The sequence below is a fragment of the Balaenoptera physalus genome (genome assembly GCF_965194825.1).
Source record: "Balaenoptera physalus genome assembly, chromosome: 18".
In the NCBI taxonomy this organism is placed as follows: Eukaryota; Metazoa; Chordata; class Mammalia; order Artiodactyla; family Balaenopteridae; genus Balaenoptera; species Balaenoptera physalus.
The window spans coordinates 11553095-11574968 of NC_138899.1; the positions used below are offsets into that span (position 1 = coordinate 11553095).

Here is a 21874-nt window from a genome sequence, read left to right on the forward strand (position 1 = left end):
CATCAAAATTCTGTGAAAGATGCCATTAAGAGAATAGAAAGACAAACAGTAGACTTGGAGCAAATATTTTCAAGTTATGTATCCAACAGAGGACTTTTATCCAGAATACATAAGAAGTCTCAAACTCAACAGTAAGAAAACAACCCACCTTAAAATGCACAAAAGACTTGAACACTCATTAAAGAGAACAGAGGCAGATGGCAAATAAGTATATAAAAAGATGTTCTACATCATTAGCCATTAAGGACATGTAAATTAAAACCATGATGAGATACCACTACAAACATTAGGATGGCTAAAATTAAAAACACTGTAATACCTAGTGCTGGCAAAGATGTGGAGCAGTTAGAACTCTCATACGTTGTTGGCAAGAATGCAAAATGCTACAGTCACTCTGGAAAGCAGTCTGGCAGTTTCTTGTACATACATTTTCCGTATGACCCAGGAATCCTACTCCTAGGTATTCACCTAGATAAATGAAAACTTTCGTTCACACAAAAACCTATACATGAACATTTCATAGCAGTTCTATTCATGGCTGCCAAAACCTAGGAACGATCCAAATGTCCTTCAGTGGATGAATGGATAAACTGGGGTACATTCCTACAATGGAACACTACTCATAAATAGCAGGAACAAAGAATTGATTCATGCAAGTGAAAATTATATAAACTTCAAAATGTCCATGAATATAAATAAAGTTTTATTGGAACATAGCCATGCTCATTAATTTAAATACTGTCTATGGCTGCTTTAGCAATCACAATGGCAGAGTTACAACAGAGACTGAAAGGCCCACAAAGCCTAAAATACTCATCTCCTGGCCCTTTACAAAAAAGTTTAGGTACCCCTGCTTTAGACTACAGCGAAGACTAGTCAATTATCACCTGAAGGTTCCCAAAAAATTGAGCCCAGGACCATGACCATGGGCCAGTATTTCCCATTCCTATTCCAAGGGTTTTTATTGAGCTACATCAGACCTGATGGAACTTGGTTCTTAAAAATTTTTTTTCCTACTGTGGTATGTAAACACTGGAAGAGCGAGGCCAAGACCACATGCAGGGGAAAAAAAAAAAAAAGATGAAGAGATGAAAGATGAACACTGTGGGCATTAATAGAGCAGTAGAGCTGGGGGAACCTTAACAACCCTTTTATTTTTACAGTTGAGGACAATGTGACTCAGGAAGTCTTCCCCCAGATTGCATAGTGTCTGATGTCTGCTAGGTCACATTAGCAAAAGCAGTTTGTTCATCTCTCTCTAGAAACTTGTTCAGGGCCTTGACTCAGAAGACTTACATTGAAACTTAAGACAATTAGGATTCCTCCATGAGCCTACGGCCTTTTGAAACTATTATCTCCTGGCATTGAGAGTGTAATTCTATTTTGCATTTGCTAAAAACTGTAATCATGAAGTGTTGATAAGGCACCTGACAGTTTGGATGTTGCCTCATTTTAAAGCCCACAGGCTCCTGAATCTTCAGTTCACTTGTGAGATCCAAGACACGTGGAAGGGCAAAGAGTGGTCGAAGAATAGAGATCAAATTCAAGGCACCAGAGGTTGTATTTTTATTTTCATTGGACAAAATACATTCTTTCTTTGTATGAACTAAAGGAAGTGTCCATGGTTGGGTTTCCAATGACTGCCACCCTCTGCCCCATGTCACACGGGCAGCTCCGGGTCAGTGTAGACCTGACCTGAGACTCAGCACCCTGGGAGGAGGAGAGAAATTCGGCAGCTGCCATAGGAGGGCCTAAGGAGGAGAAACATTTCCATCAGGCTAATGAAACCTGTCAGCACCAGCAGGGCCCCAGAGCATGATCTCCCAGGACGCAAGAGGGGGAGGGGTGGAAAAGCAGCTAACAGAGGAGGAGGAGGGGCCAGGAGGAAACAGAATTCTCTACATCCGTCCGATTAGAGCAGGAGAGGGAGGAGTTTGGCAGGGGGCGGTCATGAAATGAAATAAAATTAAAATATGGTACAACAACAAACCGCTGACTTGGTTCTCTGGACTTGACCTGCTGCTAGGGTGCAGCTTCTTTGGGGCTGGTGGCAGAAGCAGGTTTGCCTAAGCTTTGGGGTCCTCCGTCCCCTCTCCAAGGCCTTGGCAGGGGCCTAGCAATGTGTTTATATGGTCTTAGTTGTTTTTTTTTTTTAATTAAAAGATACGGAAACATTTTTGAAAAGTTGAAAAAAGTTACCACAAATCTAACAACTCAGAGACAATCACTGTTAACATTTTGGTAAACACCCTTCATACACACATAAAGACATCTATCTCTTCAAATACACATGTACATTGATGTATTCAATTTTACATACTGTATATACTACTCTGTAACCTACCTGTCTCACTTATTGGGACAGCTTGCTAAGCAAATAAAAATCACCTTTGCTTTTTTTTCCTTCCAGTTTTATTGAAATATAATTGACATACAGCGCTGGATAAGTTTAAGGTGCACAGTATAATGATTTGACTCACATCAAGAAATGGTTATCTCAACAAGCTTAGTGAACATCCGTTATCTCATAGAAACACAAAATTATGGTCTTAAGGTTTTTTTGGTTTTTTTAAAAAGATTTACTTTATCATTTATTTGTTTATTTTATTTATTTTTGGCTGCATTGGGTCTTTTTTTTTAAACATCTTTATTGGAGTATAATTGCTTTACAGTGCTGTGTTAGTTTCTGCTCTGCATTGGGTCTTAGTTGCGTTAAGTATTTAAAAATTTGTTGAAGTAGGATATTTTAACCGCAATCAGTTAACCCCACTGTGTCTTTCCATTTCAACTTCCTTCATGGACAGTTTGCAGATTTGCTAAGGGAAGGTTGAGTTAGGAATACACTATATTAACTGCAATCGAGAAAGATGTTTGGGAACATTTTAACAAAAACACACAAGAAACTATAAACTCCTATTTAGACATAAGGGTAGCTTATTTTACATTCTTTAAATTCATTTACTAAAAAACTGAGAGAAAATTCAGGTAAAATTACTAGAATATGAAACAAAACAGTTAAGATGAGTGATTAAGTCAATAGAAGTTATTCTGACATGGAGAAGGAAAGCATTACACAGACTTTCAGATCATACTAAAACCAATCATTCACTATGAGGAAGGGGCAGTCTATCAGGAGAAATAAATGGTATTTGGATTGTTTGAAAATCCGATTAGTGAAGAGTTGTGAATCATATGAACTCATTGGAAAGGAATTTTAAATTCTTACAGATTAAACATGAAACGTTGACACTGATGAGGAGAATATAAAACTCTTAATCCTCCAGTACACTGAGGACTTTGATGACAAACTGGCGATTTAATATTGTCAATTTGAAGACATTGACCCAAAAATACTTAAAATATTCTGAAATCTTACAGCTCATCTATGAAACTTCTTTGCTTCCTTCAAATTTGACAAAATCCAAGAGAGTTACATTACGAACAACTAGTTGCAAAGTTGAAATAAATCTGTTCTAAGTTATCAATAACAGAAAATTTCAATTAAGTATGCTCGAGGGAAGACTGAATTTTCTTTCTATACTCACTATAAAAAGCAGTACAAAAATCATTGTCTTTTGAAGAGAGTATCAGAATGTATGCAGACAAATATTGTAGGAAAAAAAGCATTTCAGAGATGCATGAGGAAGTTAATTAGTTAGAAACACTGTTATGTTTCTGGATTTTGTAATGTTTGTGATATTTAGTAGCTTTAAAAATTGTAATTTGTGTGATTTTTCTTATACTAAATATCCACTTTTGTACCCAATTTGGTATTTATAATTTTGTATTCTTTTTCTAAAAGAGGGCCTCTTGAAATTCTGTAAGCTTTATATCTATTATACATTTTTTAATTGTGGTGAAATATACATGACATAAAATTTACCATCTTAACCATTTAAAAATATACAGATCACTGGTATTAAGAACATTTACATTGTTATATAACCATCACCACCATTCACCTCCAGAACTCTTTTCATCTTTCCAAACTGAAACTCTGTACCCATTAAACACTAACTCCCCATTCCTCCCTCTACCCAGCCCCAGGCAACCACCATTGTACTTTCTGTCTCTATGAATTTTGACTATTCTACATATCTCATTAAGTGGAATTCTATAGTATTTGTCGTTTTGTCATTATCTTACTTCACTTAACATAATGTCCACAAGGTTCATTCATGTTGTTGCATGTGTCAGAATTTCCTTCCTTTTTAAGGCTTAATAATATTCCTTTGCATGTATATACCACATTCTGTTCATCAGTTCAACCATAATTGGACACTTGAGTTGTTTCCACCTCTTGGCTATTGTAAATAATACTGCTGTGAACATGGGTGTACAAATATCTCTTCCAAACCCTGTTTTCAATTCTTTTGGATATATGCCCAGATGTGGAATTGCTGGATATGGTAGTTCTCTTTTTAATTTTCAAGGAAACACCATAATGTTTTCCACAGTGTGGAAGCAGCTGCAACACTCCACCAACAGTGCAATTTCTCCACATCCTTGCCAATACTTTTTATTTTCTGTTTTTTGGATAATAGCTATTTGAATGGGTGTGAAGCCCTTAATGTATTTTTAAGTCATGGCTGGGATTTGGTTTTGCTGAGTAAGCTTTTACACAGCTTCTCCGTATTAGTTCTCCTCTTCATGGCCACGTCCATGGTCATGGTTAGAACACAGCTTAGCCTTTGAGTGCTGCTCTCAGTGCTTCTGTATAGTATTGTTTTCACCTTTTCTTTCTCTTGAAGTCCTTGGTATCAGTTTATTCAGATTTGCTTTTGGGTGATCATAGATCCCATCTTTTGGGGTTTATTATTTACTTATTTTAGAGTTTACTGTATATACATACATTTCTACCCCGTTAGTCAAGAGGATGTGTTCTGCTTACTTGTTCATTCTACAATCTGTTGAAAACTTTAAGGTAGGTCTGTAACATTCCCATATATACTCAATGGTGATGCTTTTTCTGTCTGGTTGATGTTAAAGCTGATACAGCTGGTACTACAGGACCTGTTGCTAAAACACTGAAAACTATGTCCTTACTGGCCGATAAATAGCCATTACCTTGTAACCCTGAGCACCTCCCTACCACCTTGGGATCATATAAAGCGTTAATGGCTGTTGGTGAAGGGGGCCTCCAGGCCTGAGCTTACTTAGAAGGGCCTTTGGGCTCTTAAAATTCTTCTCGAATAAGAAGCCCCACATTTTCATTTTCCACGGGGCTCTGAAAATTATGTAGGCAAGTCCTGAACAGATCATGTAGATTATGGCAAATTACGTAGCCAATCCTCAACAGAATCATTGCCCTTTTAGACACTGGACCTTTTTCGCAAGTGGAAAGGGATTCTGCCTTGAGGTTTCCACCAGGAACAATGTAGGTGAGGCCACGCCAGTTCTCTTTGTGCTAACCACAGATTCTCTTTGGCCCTGTTCCTCTGCCATTCATCCTGGCCCACATTCTTCTGGAGCCTAAGCCTGGAAAAAGGCATTTAGAGATCAACATTTTTCTGCTATGAGAAATTTTATATTTTTAAGAAGCATAACCCTTTTCTAAGCTCAATTTTTACCCCTGATTCTCATTTCTTTCATTGTCGACTGTATCCCCCTATCTGTTTAAACTCTGTGTTTGTGTTCTTATTACTATATTTCCTAGAAAAATTGTGTAAGTTTTGCTAAATAAATCTTTTCCAAAGGAAACTGGCTTTTAGGTCATATTTCAGCTAGTCAGTTTTAACCAGGTAGACATTTTAAAATCATGCAGAATTCCTGCCTAATTTCTGCTTTATTGGCTCATTGAAAAGCCTTACCTACAATGGAAATAATTGAGGAGAAAGCTCTAGTTACTTCCTCAGATACATTCTTGATACACAAATCCCATTGGAGCATGTTTGGAGAGATAAGTTATCTAGGAGTACATCTCTATTTGTGTTTCTATAGCTCATCTGTGACATGAACTTTAACTCACTTATCTTGCAGGAATATTGTGGGAATTCATTTGATAAGGTCAGAATCGTTTCAACAACAGCACTTTTAAACCAAACAATTATGATTATGCGTTCACTGTGATTATATATGATCATTATTTGATTATATCTAGTATAGAAATAATAACAGGTTGTTGAGATTCAGTGATATTAGACAATTTTCACTCCACGTCAGTTGCCAGCTCTGTTTTATTAAATGATGACACGACAAGCTTAGACTTTGTAATACAAACTGCTACAAAGAATATTAACAAAACTCTGAACTGCACATTACAAAACGAAAAATGAGATGAACAAACATCATTTGCCTTTTTGGTGTCAGTCAACCTTTGTAGTTTATGAACAGTGTTCACAGATTAGAGCAAAACTGCTGGTGATGAGCTGTTAAAAGGGAGGGAAAATCTGAGGCTAATTCAAAAAGAGAGAGAACTTGGTGATGAAAATATCTCCTTAGTCTTGGGGTAGGGAGTTTCATCTTGCAATCTGAACCCTCTCTGGGTGCATAGTAAACAGCTCTGACAACAATTTCTTGAAACATTCTATCATTATTTATTTTTTTAATATTTATTTATTTATTTATTTATTTATTTATTTATGGCTGCGTTGGGTCTTCGTTGCTGCACGCTGGGTTTCTTTAGTTGCGTCGAGCGGGGGCTACTCTTCGTTGCGGTGTGCAGCCTTCTCATTGCAGTGGCTTCTCTTGTTGCAGAGCACAGGCTCTAGGTGCGCAGGCTTCAGTAGTAACAGCACGCCGGCTCAGTAGCTGTGGCACGCGGGCTCTAGAGCGCAGGCTCAGTAGTTGTGGCGCATGGGCTTAGTTGCTCCGCGGCATGTGGGATCTTCCCGGGCTCAAACCCACGTCCCCTGCATTGGCAGGCGGATTCTTAACCATTGCACCACCAGGGAAGTCCCTATATTCACCTCTTGAAAGGATCTCTGCAACATTAAAAAAATGCAATTTGTATTCCTTTTCCTAGAAAAATGGTGGCAAACTGTTGGTGCTGCCCTTTAAAGAAAGGTGGATAGAATGAATATGGCTGGTAACAAATGCTAATTTAAAAACTGATGTCTTTTTTTTCCAGCTAATTTAATTTAATATTCTCCTCCTACTTTATTATTAGTCTTGTAGCAAAGTAACTATTTACTATAAAAAGGATAGTTCAAACCTGAAATGATGCTCTATGCTATAGTCTAATACAGTTCAATCATAAGTACTAATGATTATAAGAAATGTAGGAGACAACTGGATATTACATAATGATTTCATATTTGAAAGGGTATTGAATGATATCCTTTTAAGTGTTCTTTTATGGCTTAAAAAATTCCATTTTGTTGACATCCTCTTTCAGAGTATATTGAGACATTTCATAATCTTTTTAAGAAATAGAGTTTAGAATATTTTCAACTCTTTGTTAACACTTGACTCTTATCTAGAGAGTTTTAAAGTATAATCTGAACGTGAAGCCTCAGGAAAAAAAGATATTCAATAATTTTGGGGAAATATTATTTTTATGAAAAGTCCTGAATGGCCCATGTCTTTATATATTTTGAGGCAGATACTTTTAGGTGCATACAAGTTTAGAATTGTTATATCCTCCTGGGGAATTGAAGTTTTGAACTTTTCTTTAAGTTATTCTTTAGTAAATCTCTTTAACTCTGTAATGATTTTTGCCCTAAATCTCTTTACTTTGATCATAATATACCTATGCTAAACTTTATTTTGGTTAGTATTTGCCTAGTATAAATTTTTTCTATCCTTCTATATTCCACCTTTCTTTTTCTTTATGATTTAGGTGTATCTCTTATAAACAGCATATATATGGTTTTTGCTTCTTAATTCATGTTGTCAATCTTGGTCTTTTACTGGGAGTATAAGTCCATTTATAATTATTGTTGTTACTAATATATTGGGATTTCTTTTTACCGGCTTATTTTATTTTTTCCATTTGTTGCACTTTTCCTATATTTTTACTCCCTCTCTTTTCTTACTTCCTTTTCTACTGAATCGTTTTTTCCATTTTTACTTTTTCACATTACTAGTTTGGAAGAGAAACACTCTATTTATATACTATGAACATCCTAGACAGTTACATTTAACAAATTCTAAACCTAATCAGTATTTTCCTCGTGAACAATATAAGAACTTGCACATACTGTCCTGTCAAATACCATCCTGCTTTATATATAGTTGTTTGATATTTGAGGTTGATTTAAGCTCCACAAATTAGGCATCACTATTTTTGTCTGATATAGTATTTATTTAGATATGCTCACATATTTATTAGTTTATTTGTTCACCATTCTTTCTTCTATCTCAAATCTCTCATTTGGAGTAAATTTCTTCTTGCCCCAAATAAATCCTCTTTTTCTTGTATTGAAATGTAATTCACATTCCATAATATTCACCCTTTAAAGTGTACCATTCAGTGGTTTTAGTATATTCACAAAGTTGTGCAACCATCACCACTATCTAATTCCAGAACATTTTTTTTTGCACCAATAAGAAACCCCATGCCCAACAGCAGTTACTTCCAGTTACTTCCTCATGTTCCCTTCCCCCCAGCTTCTGGCAACCACAAATCTACTTATTCTGGACATTTCATATAAATAGGATCATGCAATATTTGACCTTTTGTGTTGGCTGCTTTCACTTAGCATACTGTTTTTAAGGTTTGTAGCTGTTGTGGCATAAATCAGCTCTACCTCCCTTTTTATAGCTGAATAATATTCCATCATGTGGATATACCACATTTTGTTTATCCATTCATCAACTGAGGGACATTTGGGTTGTTTCCACTTTTTGGCTATTATGAATAATGCTGCTATAAACGTTTATGTACGAATTTTTATGTGGATATATGTTTTTAACTCTTTTTGGTATATACCTAGGAGTGGAATTCCTGGGTCATATGGTAATTCTATGTTTAACTTCTAGAGGAAGTGCCAAACTATTTTTTAAAGTTTTATAATTCTACCAGTAATATATGAGGATCCTAATTTCTCCACATCCTTGCCGACATTTGTTATTGTCTGTATTTTTGATTATAGTCATCCTAGTGGGTGTGAAGTGGTACCTCCCTGTGGTCTTGATTTGCAATTTCCTAATGATTAATGATGCTGAACATCTTTTCATGTGCTTATGGACCATTTGTATATCTTTGAAGAAGTATCTATTCAGATCATTTGTCCATTTTTTAATTAGGTTGTCTTTTCATTGTTGAGGTGTGTTTTTTTAATTTTTTAAAACTTATTTATTTTAAAATTTATTTTTGGCCATGCCACATAGCTTGGCTTGCGGGATCTTAGTTCCCTGACCAGGGATTGAACCCCAGGCAACCGCAGTGAAAGCGCCAAGTTCTAACCACTGACTGCCAGGAAATTACCTATAAGTGTTTTTTTTTAAAAATAAATTTATTTATTTATTTATTTTTGGCTGTGTTAGGTCTTCGTTGCTGCGCGTGGGCTTTCTCTAGTTGAGGCGAGCAGGGGCTACTCTTCGTTGTGGTGCGTGGGCTTCTCACTGTGGTGGCTTCTCTTGTTGCGGAGCACGGGCTCTAGGTGCGCGGGCTTCAGTAGTTGTGGCTCACGGGCTCTAGAGTGCAGGCTCAGTAGTTGTGGTGCACGGGCTTAGTTGCTCCACGGCATGTGGGATCTTCCCGGACCAGGGCTCAAACCCGTGTCCCCTGCATTGGCAGGCGGATTCTTAACCACTGCGCCACCAGGGAAGCCCTATAAGTGTTTTTTTTTAAAAAGTATATATTCTGAATACTGGACTGTAGTAATCAGGACAGTGTGGTATGGGCAAAAGAACAGACAAAGAGATCAGTGGAACAGAATAGAGAGCCCAGAAATTGACTCCCATAAATATAGTCAGCTGATCTTTGACAAAGGAGCAAAGGCAATACAATGGAGCAAAGATTATATGGAGCCAGTATGAAGCAGTAGCACCCCACTCTCATGTGTGTATCTATCTACTCTCATCTACTTATCAATCATCTATCTAATCTATCTGTATTAAAACCCATGAGTTCACACTATACCTCCAAATCCAACCCAATACCACAGGGTTTATTCTAAAACCCTCCTTTCTATATTTGTAATTCCCTTCTCTGACAGTGAAAAACCTGGTTTTCATTATCAAGAATATATTACTTATTTGTTCAATCCTGGAATACACAGAAAGTCATCTCAGAATTGCTGACTGATACATCTTAAAAAAAAAAAAAGCCTACTTGTTCACATCTCTCTCTTTTTTTTTTTAAGAGTTCTTTTTGTCTTTAACCTAATGGTATATATTCCAAACACTGTGTTCAAAGGGTACTGGGTTTAGTTCATTTTATTTCCCCCCTTCAGTGTGGTTATATTATTCATTTGAAATAGAGTTCTGTCCATTGGTTTCTGTTTGTATTCCATTTTAGGGTTTTTCTCCATTCTTGTTGATTTTATTTCTTTTCTCTTTGTCGGAATTTTTTAAAATATGTGAAACATTAATGTAAAAAGTCAGAATTGTACAAAAAAGTATATTCAGAGAAGTGTCCCTGACTCCATGTTTCCCCATTTCTTCTCTCCTTCCTACCTTACTCCCACTGACCCCTTGAAGGTAACCAAACTTACAAATCTCTGTTTTATCCTTCTTGTGTTTGTTTTTGAACAAGCACACAGATACTAGTATATTTTCTTATTTTCCCTTATATCTTACACAAAGGCAGCATACTTTAGATACTCTTTTTGTTTTATTTAAACAATATATCCTGAAAATTATTTCACATTAGTTGATTGACATCTTTCTCATTCATTTTTACAGTTAAATAATATCTCATTGTGTGTATGTACCATATTTTACCAGTCTCCAATATTGATATTTTCCAAAATTTTACTATTACAAGTAATGCTGCAATGAATACCCTTGGGTGTTGTATTTTATTATCATTTGAGGTGTATTTTCAGAGTAAATTCCTAGTAGTGGGACTGCTGGTTCAAAAGGTAAATGCAGGGGCTTCCCTGGTGGCGCAGTGGTTGAGAATCTGCCTGCTAATGCAGGGGACACGGGTTCGAGCCCTGGTCTGGGAAGATCCCACATGCCGCGGAGCAACTAGGCCCGTGAGCCACAATTACTGAGCCTGCGCGTCTGGAGCCTGTGCTCCGCAACAAGAGAGGCCGCGATAGTGAGAGGCCCGTGCACCGTGATGAAGAGTGGCCCCCACTTGCCGCAACTGGAGAAAGCCCTCGCACAGAAACGAAGACCCAACACAGCCAAAAATAAATAAATAAATAAATATTTAAAAAAAAAAAAAAAGGTAAATGCATATATAGTTTTGTTAGATGTTACCAAATTCCTCTGCATAATGGTTATATCACTTTGTACTTCTATCAGCCATGTGTGTGAGTGCCTGTTTCTCCACAGCCTTTCCAATAGTGTTATGCTTTGTAATTTTTCCCAGTCTGATTGATGAGAAATTGTATATCAGTGTAGTTTTAATTTGCACTTACTTTATTATAAATGAGGCCAAACATCTTTTCATATGTTTACTGATCATTTTATGTCTTTTCTGTGAATTGTTTGGTCATGAATTTTGTCCATTTTCCTATTGGGTGTTTGGTCTTCTTTCCCCTTAAAATTTAAAAGTGGAGAATTTTTAAGGGCCTGCAGTTTGCCCAACTGCTGGGAATGGAAGTTTAAGTGTTTGCTACTCAAAATCTGTGCATCAGCAGCATCTGCTTGGGTAAGGAATCTGACATCAGTGGGGAGCTTGTTAGAACTGTTGATTTTGGGTAACACACCTGATCTTCTGAATCAGAATCTGCACTTTAACAAGATCCCCAGGTGATTTTTATGCATACTAAAGTTTGAGAAGCCCTGGTCTCAATGATCTCTTAAATACCTCATATTTCATCTCCACTAGGAATCTCTCCTGAAAAGATAAAAGTGGGGCTTCCCTGGTGGCGCAGTGGTTGAGAGTCTGCCTGCCAATGCAGGGCACACGGGTTCGAGCCCTGGTCTGGGAAGATCCCACATGCCACGGAGTAGCTAGGCCCGTGAGCCACAATTACTGAGCCTGCGCGTCTGGAGCCTGTGCTCCGCAACAAGAGAGGCCGCGATAGTGAGAGGCCCGCGCACCGCGATGAAGAGTGGCCCCCGCTTGCCACAACTAGAGAAAGCCCTCGCACAGAGACGAAGACCCAACACAGCCAAAAATAAATAAATAAATAAAAACAAAGTAAACAATGCGTTTAAAAAATACATTAAAAAAAAAAAAAAGATAAAAGTGAAAGGGGATTATATTCCTCCAGTACCATTAACCCTAAGTGGTATCTGTAAGCTTATTAGATTTGTTAGATTAATTGCATACCTTTCCCCCAGATGCTCTTCCTTGAAGGGCTGTGTCTTCTATTTATATTACCTAGTGGAATTTTAAAATGCTGGTTTTTCTAAAATTAATCAACCAGTGTTTTTAGAAAACAAGCATTATGAGAAATATTTAGACAATGAAGCACAGTATGATAGTTCTTAAAAAAAATTAAACATAAAATTATTATGTGATCCAGCAACTCCACTTCTAGGTATATACCCAAAACAACTGAAAGCAGAGACAGAACAGATATTTGCACACCCATGTGCACAGCAGCATTATTTACAATAGCCAAGAGGTGGGAACAACCCAAGTGTCCATTGATGGATGAACTGATAAAAATAACAAGTGATACACACACACACACACACACAATGGAATACTGTTCAGCCTTAAAAAAGGAGAAAATTCTGACACATGCTAAGTGAAATAAGCTAGACACAAAAGGACAGACATTGTATGCTTCCACTTATATGAGGTACTTAGAGTAGTCAAATTCAAAGAGACAGAAAATAGAATGATGGTTGCCAGGTACTGAGGGTAGGGGGAAGGAATAGGTACAGAGTTTCAGTTTAGGATGATGAGAAAGTCCTGGAGATGGATGGTGGTGATGGTTACACAACAATGTGAATATACTTAATGCCACTGAACTGTACACTTAAAAATAGTTAAAATAGTAAACTTTACATTATGTATAGTTTACGAAAATAAAAAAAACCCCAAATCTTTTCACCATTAGATTGTAAGAAACTTCAGAATTTTATTGTTCTAAAATTTGACGCCTAGTAATGCCTTGTATACAAAAGGATTCAACATATTTTTTTAAATAAAATAAAGGGTTCAGCTTTCATAGGAAAAAAAATGAAGTACAAAACTAAAAGATGCTTATTTAAAAAAAATTCAATCAATGCAAAAATAAAGAACGAAAGCTCCCTCTGCCCTTCCCTGGATGCTAACACAGGACTGACTGCCCTTTACAGGTTACTTTTTATTTAGGCTAAAAACAGATGTGCTCTTTCATGATACACCTGTAAGAGATTTTAAACTAATTAGGTATTATTAAGACACATACAAATCCTAAAGCAAACCTAACAAGGAAATGATGCAGTTAAGAGGTTATCATTAAAACATAGATAATGCTTGAATTATAAATATTTGGGTGTTGTACATTTATATACAACTTTTCAAAACTGGCTGCAGTTATATTTCATCTCCACTACCTACTAGTATCATCCTTGGCAAAAAGGAAAGCTTTCTTCCTACAGTTTTGGTAAAACAAAAATGGGGTTACTCCCTCAAGCTATGGTAGATGGGTTTGTCTTCCACCACACTTTGAACACCATCCTCCCCATTCCATGCAACATCCTCACCTGGAGCTGACACTTCTCCTTCTATAAAGGTGTGACAGCCTCTCTCCAGGAATTGATGCAGTAAGAACTCACAATTATAGGTCCACACTGGTGGGGATAAAAAAACAAAACAAAACAAAACAAACAAACAAAAAACCAGACTTTGGTAAGTGTATTACTTTCCGAGGACTGCTGTACCACAAACTGGGTCGCTTAGAACAAGAAATTTATTCTCTAACAGTTCCGGAGGCTAGAAATCCAAAATTAAGGCATCAGCAGGGCAATGCTCTCTCCGAAGGCTCAAAGGAAGAATCCTGTCTCATCCAGCTTCTGGTGGGTGCCAGCAATCCCTGGTGTTCCTTAGCTTGTAGATGCATCGTTCCAGTCTCTGCCTTTGTCATCACAGGCCCTTCTCTCTGTGTCTGTGTCTCTTCTCTTCTTCTAAGGACACCAGTGATACCGGTCCAATATGACCTCATTGTAACTTGGTAACATCTGCAAAGACCCTATTTTCAAAATAAGGTCACATTCACGGGTACTGAGGTTAGAACTTCAGTATGTCTTTTGTGGGGACACAATTCAACCCAAAAGTGTAAGGACCAAATTTCTGCTCAAAGTTAAACCTAAATGTCCCATTTGTTAACTCCACCAGGAAGAAGAGGCTCTGCTCTGAGTTGCTGGGAAAATCAGTCTTCCTGGGCTTAGTTCACATTTCCATACCTCCTTCTCTGTCAGAACTTGTCCTTGTTTAGGCATTGCCAGTGACTACTGTCAGCACCACGCATCATCCCCTGCTTCCTAAATGAAAATCTGCCAATTCTAGAATATGATGAGTCAGTAAGCAGGCACAGAATTTAAGACTAGTAGAAATGGGTAAACTCTTCACTTTCCAGATATATGTGCTCTTTTCTGTGGGTGAAATTAGGAGATTTGGGGAACTCTTCACTTTCCAGATACATGTGCTCTTTTCTGTGTTCATATATTTCTTAAACAAAACAAAGCAAAAAAAGGAAATGAAGGAAAAAAAACCCACGTTGTGTGCTTCTGTTGTTTCTAATAATAAAAAAATAATCTATTTGCAGTCTATGGAAGTAGATGTGGTTTAGAGAGTTAAGGTAACACAGTGGGGTAAAGATTTATGCTATCTGGAACTTCTTCAGGAGTCAGAAGCTCAAAGGGAAAAAATTTAGGATTCTCAGACTAGCACCTAACAGTTCAGGTAAGAACCGAACTCACATATCCCATGTAGCCCAGAGGCGTATGTATGAGATGGGCATGGTCATATCAAGCAGCACAAGCTCCCCATGAAAGCAGCGCCTTCTGCCGGATGGGGTCACCCAGCCCTACTCCTGGAACAGAAGCAGCCTGGTTCATGTCTAGGCCACTCCCTCATTTCGCAGTAAAGGAAATGGGTTAGTAATTGTTTTTATAACCACGCATGATTGTTTTGTTTATCTTCCAGCCTGTCAGGCTCACTTAGTGCTACATCCTGCATCCCAGGGCACTGGGAAAACAATCCAATCCAGCAAGCATTTACTGAGTACTGACTGCATGCCTAAACTCCAGGCTTATTATGGGCCAGACCTGCCCATTAAGTCCTGAACGGTGGTGTTTTGCTTTCTACACTAGATTGGTAGTTTTCCCACTTTAAGATTACGGTATTTGACTTTCTGGCAGGGTGGGACGCCACGGGCGGCCTCCTTCGGAGTTGATGTCTGCCAGGTAAGCCTCAGTGCACTTGGGTAGCACAGGCACGGGAGATTCCCCTGAAGGCGGGGTCCACAGTGCCACCGCGCGCGCAGGTAAGGAGCTGTCTATCAGCAGGCGATGGGCGTGGCCTGCGCAGACCGACCAATCAGCAGACCCACCCTTAAGGCAGTCTCCCCGCCCAAACCCAAACCATGGAGCATGCGCCATGGGCGCTACGCAAATTCCTCTTTCCCCGCGCGCCCTCTCCGCGGCGAGGTCAGAGTTAGGCTGCCCCGAGTTTCCTCAGAAAAGAGGAGAAAAGGAGAGGTGGGGCCCGTTAGGGATGGGGAAGGCGGAAAGGCGGTGTGAGGAAGAAGTTCCTCAGAGTCGTGGCTGTCGCTAGCAGCCGCCAGCTCCCGGGTCATGTTGGGCCCGCAGGCCGGCGCTTCTGGGTTTCCCGGGCTCCGCGCCCACTGGTCCCGCCCGGCCGCGGAGGCGCGGCAGATGGGCACGTCGTGTCCCCTCAGCCCCTTGCAGGTTATTGTCCTCAGTGTACAGGGGAGCTGGGCCAGGCTCAGAAGTTTTATGGTGACTCAGCAGCTCGTCCTTGCGGGCCAGGGTCTGCGTGACTCATCCCGGACCCTCCCTTCGGCTCCAGAGGCTTCCACCGTCCGCGCGACGCCTCTGGGGGCGGAGTAGTGTTTTGAGGCGGAGAAGCGCCGCCACGAGTGCGCGCGGTGCTCCACGCCGGGTCCCGGGCAGGGGCGCTCCGTCCCGGTCCGCACGGCCCGGGCTTCCGAACGGCCCTGTGCTCTTCGAGTGCCACCTTCCTGAAACCTCCGTCCCTTCAGCAGCCCCAGGGGGGGTGGGCGTGGTGCCGCCGAACCCCGACCCCGCCGGTGACCGCGGAGTCCCCACGATGCTGGGGCTTCGCGGGCAAGGAACCCAGGGTCCCAGTGTATAGGCACCGGCTCCGAGGACTTGGCGACCCGGGAGGGCGCCGGGTCGCGCGCCCTCCCGGCGGCTTGCGCGGCCCTCGCCTCGGGTCTTCGGACGTGCGGCCTGGGGAGCAGTCGGACCAGGGAGGAGGCGCCCCCCGGGGCCCCTACCTGCCCCGCCAGGGGTCCGGGACAGCGCGCTGCCAGCGTCCCGCTGCCCGCCTCCCGCGCCGTAAGGCACCCGCCGCCCGACCTGCAGGGCCCGCTGTCCCGCCGCGCCGGCCCCTCCTCCGCCCGCCCCGCCCCGCGCCGCGCCGGACACCCCGCCCCGAGGAGGCGGCCCGGCGAGCGGGCGCCGAGGGAGGCTGGTGGCATGGGGGAGCCGCCGCCGCGGCCACAAGCACGGTTGCCCCTAGCGAGCCCCGGCGCCGCTTGGAGCGCGGGGGACCGCGGGATCCTAGGGGGGCGGCTCGGGGCGTGACACCGAGCGGAGGGCGTGGCTCGGGCTGCGCCGCCCGGACGCGCGGCGAGCGGCGGGGGGAGCGGGCGGCGGCGCCGGGGGCCGCGGGCGGGCCGGGACGAGCGCCAAGGGCGCACCTGGCGGCGGCGCGGCCCGGCCGGACTGCCGGAGCAGGCGCGGCGGCGGCGCTGGTGGCGAGGATGTCGCAGCCGCCTCTGCTCCCCGCCTCGGCGGAGACTCGGAAGTTCACCCGGGCGCTGAGTAAGCCGGGCACAGCGGCCGAGCTGCGGCAGAGCGTGTCGGAGGTGGTGCGCGGCTCGGTGCTCCTGGTGAGTGCGGGACCACGGAGGGAGGGAGGGAGGGAGGCGGGCGGGAGGGCGGGAGGGCGGGCGGCCACCTCCTTCACGCTCCTCTAAGTCGGCGGGGCGGAGGCGGAGCCGCCGACCCTACTGGATCTGCAGGATTAAGAGGTGGTGAAGGAGGGGGGTGTTGGACAGGGGAGAAGGGAAGGTCCTGGAGGGGCAGCAGCTCCCAGACCCCCACCCTGCGTCTAGGGGGTCCTCTCCCCACTGCGGCCCCTTCCCTCCGGGGAAATTTCCTGGGAGTGAGATCGCCATCTCCCTCATCCCCCCTCCCCCCCAACTTTACGTCCCTCTGCCGACTGAAAAATTACTCTCTCCTTTCGCCCTCCCTCCCACCCTCCCTCCCACATTCCCTTTGTCCTCCCTTATTCTGGAGGGGCTTGGCACCTGTGGCCTGGAGGGGCGCAGGGGAGTGGAGGCGGGGGCTTCCTCTTCCAGTCCGCAACCCAGGGTGGGATATGGCCCTGCGGACCCTTTGGGTGGGCTGAGCTCCAGAGGGGAAGGGGTTCCGCATTCTCTCCTCCACTCCCTCCCCCTGGCCGGCATCCTGAGATTTGGCCGCCTCTTATCAAGGGTTAAGGGTCTTGATAGGAATTCCCGGTGACTTAAGCATGGGTGCAAATTACTACGAAGTTTGGGGATTCGGAGCAAGCAGACCGGTGATTAATCTGGTCGTAGCAGAAAGTCTTTTGAGAATAGGCCTCTCGGTGTGAGGAAGATGAAGTTTTAAATGAGCTTTTCCACTGCCCGGGCTGGTCCTGCAGTATTTGGAAACGCAGGACACCCCATCACTTGGAAGGTGCGGAAGGGGAGCGATGTTTGAGCAGCAGCGTGCTCTCCTGGGTAGCTGGAAACTTTTAGCAGCTCCTTGCGTTGGCGCTGGCCTTTGTTTTCTTGAAAGGGGCTTGTTTGTGGGTGACTTGTGTTTGTTGGAACGATCCAGGAAGATGGGCCTTGGAAGTGATTCTCTGGGCTTTGTGGGGCTGTGTGTGGGTTATTGTTGGGGTGGAGTGCTGGGTCCCTTAACACAGGGCCTGGCTCATCTTTTCGGTGGCAGATAGATGCCCTTTCTGGTCAGACACGGAATGACATGAATGATGGTTGTGGAGATTTGGAGACGAAGCTTCACTGATTTCCATAGCTAGTCTGCTCAGTTTGATTTTTCTCTCAATTGCTCTGACAGCTCCCTCTAGATTCCTCAAACTCCAATTTGTTCAGTAATAAGGGATTTTATTTTTCTCTTTTTACTGAAGTTGATCATTTGATGGTAAGGAGTAGAGCAGGAGTTGAGAGTAGACCAAAAGCTGGGATCTCTTCCATAACTTCAGTTGCTTTGGCCTCAGTAGTATATCCTGCATCTTCCTGACTTTTGCCAATGTGTGTATGTTAAGGAGAAAGCCCGCAAACATCTGTGGCATCTTTTTTGTTCTGGAAGGAAACTTAGTTCTTTTAACTGGGGGCACTGTCCTCATTAGAGATTTGAGACAAAAGAAGAGTAAATAAAATCATGATTTCCAAAGTGCGGACAGACCCGGACTGAAAAGGAGGTACTAGTTTGATAAGCCATTAGGTTGAGCAAAACACTGCTCATTACTCATGTGCAACAGTCCTTGAATTCAACAGCCCTTCCTGTTGGAGGCTGGCCTACTGATAGTGACCTAGTAGTGTCCATTCCCATGTGCGACATACTGCTGCTGTGTTCTACCTCATGACACTGTAATAGTACATCTCTTTTCCCTATTGACCCTTAAGCATGAACAGCCAGACATTTGTCTGGTGTCTCAACCCTTAATGTTGTCTGTCTGTGATCACTTGTCTGATGAAACTTGTGATGAAACAAACACAAAATGCCGGAAAGTAGGTGGGCCTCCTTGGGCGTTTGAAAGGCTTCCCCGCTGAACGGGAAATACACTGCAGTGATTCTGCATTGCAGATGGAGCAATTTGCAATAGCTCACAGATACTAAAAATTACCCATCAACCTCACCCCCCTCACCTCCTGCCAGGTACTCTGCCACCGCCTGCTGTTTCTTGCTGCTCCCCAGTGTCTGCCAGGAAGCCACAGCAGGTGCACCTGTCTCGGCTTTGTTCTAGGAGCATCTAAGAAGGTACCCCTGATCCTTGCAGGAGACAGAGCAGCAACCAAGCCGGGGTTTGGAATCCCATGGTCCACCGATCCGTGCTTGGATGGAAGTAGTACTCTGCTCTGTTTTTGACAGCTTGGGTCAGCGCTAATACAATGCCTACAGCATAGTAAACACACAGTAAATATCTCTTAACTAGCTGACTAACGTAGCAATTCTGTAGATGGACTAAAAGAAAAATGAACAGGGTATGGCTTTAACTAGCTTTTCTCGTGTTTCTAGTATTGATGAGTGGCTTTTAGTGAGATCAGAAACAACAGAATTAAATAGTTCAGTGGGTAATAAAGGCTGCCATTTATAAAACAAGCTCTAAAGTGTAAAAGTAAGGTGTACTCATAAATTTTTTGTTGTTTGATAGGTTCATTTTTCATAAGCTCAGGTGTGTGGGCCTTTTTTTTTTTAATTTTGTTACATAGGTTTTTTTTTAAAATTTATTTATTTATTATTTATTTTTGGCTGTGTTGGGTCTTCGTTTCTGTGCGAGGGCTTTCTCTAGTTGTGGCAGGCGGGGGCCACTCTTCATGGCGGTGCGCGGGCCTCTCACTATCGCGGCCTCTCTTGTTGCGGAGCACAGGCTCCAGACGCGCAGGCTCAGTAGTTGTGGCTCACGGGCCTAGTTGCTCCGCGGCATGTGGGATCTTCCCAGACCAGGGCTTGAACCCGTGTCCCCTGCATTGGCAGGCAGATTCTCAACCACTGCACCACCAGGGAAGCCCCTGTGTGGGCCTTTAAAAATGGTAGTGTATTGATTTGTTTGAAAACCTTGAAGAAAAAATACAAAAAAGCAGAGAGAATAGCATCACGAACCTTCATAATCCATCACCCAGATTCAGTAATTATCAAGATTTTGCTAAACTTGGTTTAACTGTCCCCTTTTCCGCCTCGTTTTTTTGTGTGGTTGTGAGTGCCATGCCTCCCATCATTTCACCCCTATATGATACCCAGTGTGTATTATTAAAAATAGGGATATTTTCTTACTACAATGCCATTATGTTAAAGTTTGCAATAATCTGTTGACATACTATTCAGATTTCCCAGATTGCCTAAGAAACATCTTTTAATGGTAGTTTGTTCTAATCGGTGTCCTAACAAGTTTTGCTGGCTTTTTCAAATGTGGTTTACTCTTTCATGAGCCTTAGAATTATTAATGATGGAGTGAACCCTCCCTGGGGTCAGGAGTCCTGAGTTTTAATCCTAGAGGTTTAGTAGTGCAGAGCGTGGGCTCTGAAGTCAGAGCACCTGGGTTGTAATTCCAGCTCTACCCCTTACCAGCTGTGCAGTCTTAGGCATATAACTTAGCCTTGGTGTGCCTCGGTTTCCTCATCTGTAGAGTAGAGATAGTAATCATACTTACTTTATATGGTTGTTGGGAGGATTAAGTGAGCAATAGAGGTAAAGCCCTTAGATGGTGCCCAGCTGATATTCTGCCAGCTACTTAAGTCACCCTGGGCTGTCGCCTAACTTCTCTGAACCTCAGGGCTCCTGTTCTGTTAAATGAGGAGGTGTACTAGATTGTTCTAGAGTCCCTTTCCTTACCAACAGGATTCGATTCTAAGATGCTTTTATAAGAGTAGCAGAGGTACTACTAGTAATATTCTTAACTGTAGGAAATGTAATTTATGATTTTGGGTAATGAAAGAAGAATCCTCACAATTCCAGAATTAGCTGTCCGTGATTGAGAATAGTCAGGAGGGCCGCACGTTCAAAATATATGCAAGCTCAGGAGAAAAACTAGAAATAATTCCCTCATCAGGGTTGAGTTGCGATTGGGCCTTTCAGATGTATTAAAGATAGCATCATAATGACCTAGATCTAACGGAGTATACCACCCGAGGCCTAAAAATATTCTTTTCCTGAAAGGTTTGTGTAAATATTGGGACAGGGCGCTTCGCATGGGTTTGCTGGCTCGATTGCGCTTGGGTATTGATATCCAAGTCATCTGGCTGCCGGCTTCCTTGCCGATCTTATCTCAGCGTGCTCAGCTTCAGGCTCTCCTTTGACATCAAGCCCCTGCTGGTGACACCATTGCACAGCCATCGGAGAGCCTGCAGTATGAAACGAAATGAAACCAAGTCAGGCCGTCACTAAATTTTCCTTTGTGTAACTGGAGGATGATGGACAGAGGTGTGGGATGATAATCTCCCGGAGTGCACGCTTGGGGCCCTTCTCGCCCTCCCAGTTCAGTCAACACGAGATTCCAGTATGATCTGAGGTAACCTGAGACCCGAGGGGTGGTGTTCTTTGAAATACTCAGGTAACGTAAAACCTCATTTTGGCTGTAATTTTAAATCAGATAGGATAGTAAATCGGTAACAGAACTGGCCTGAGCTTCACCTCACTGTCTTTCTCCACCCTCTGGTAGAGTCCTAACAACAGAAATGTCCCAGAATACAGGAAGCAGGGTGGAGGCCCATCTCCAACTAGATAGTCAACAGCAGGTTCTATTTCTTTGGTTTCTGGTCCATTTGAATATTGGGAGACAGGAGGACATTAGTAATGCCTTGAATTTGAAAAGGGAAGAACGGAATTGTGAAATCTTCATCCACATTTGTTGAGGGCCTGCTCTGTGCTAGGACTTTTTGCTGGGTGCTGAGGA

The 21874-nt window shown here is 42.5% G+C and overlaps 2 protein-coding genes across 7 annotated transcripts in view; one reads left to right on the top strand and one right to left on the bottom strand.

The window, feature by feature from the left end:
- DOCK9 (dedicator of cytokinesis 9) overlaps positions 1 to 21874 on the top strand; it is a 324890-nt gene that overhangs the window by 28303 nt on the left and 274713 nt on the right. For 4 of the 6 annotated variants that reach the window (XM_082434576.1, XM_082434587.1, XM_082434569.1 and 1 more), the window contains exon 1: positions 16679 to 17102. The exons of the other annotated variants lie outside the window; for them this stretch is intronic. In XM_082434576.1, the coding sequence (XP_082290702.1) occupies positions 16974 to 17102 (129 nt within the window). In that variant the 5' untranslated portion in view covers positions 16679 to 16973. Of the gene's footprint in view, positions 1 to 16678; positions 17103 to 21874 lie in introns of those variants that run through there. 6 annotated transcript variants of the gene reach the window in all.
- Positions 3791 to 16688, bottom strand: LOC309647550 (uncharacterized protein; the record flags this gene model as incomplete). The annotated part of the gene is made up of 2 exons (XM_082434980.1): positions 3791 to 6923; positions 13708 to 16688. One exon carries the CDS (start codon positions 16686 to 16688, stop codon positions 15969 to 15971), a length of 720 nt encoding a protein of 239 aa, XP_082291106.1. The 3' UTR covers positions 3791 to 6923; positions 13708 to 15968.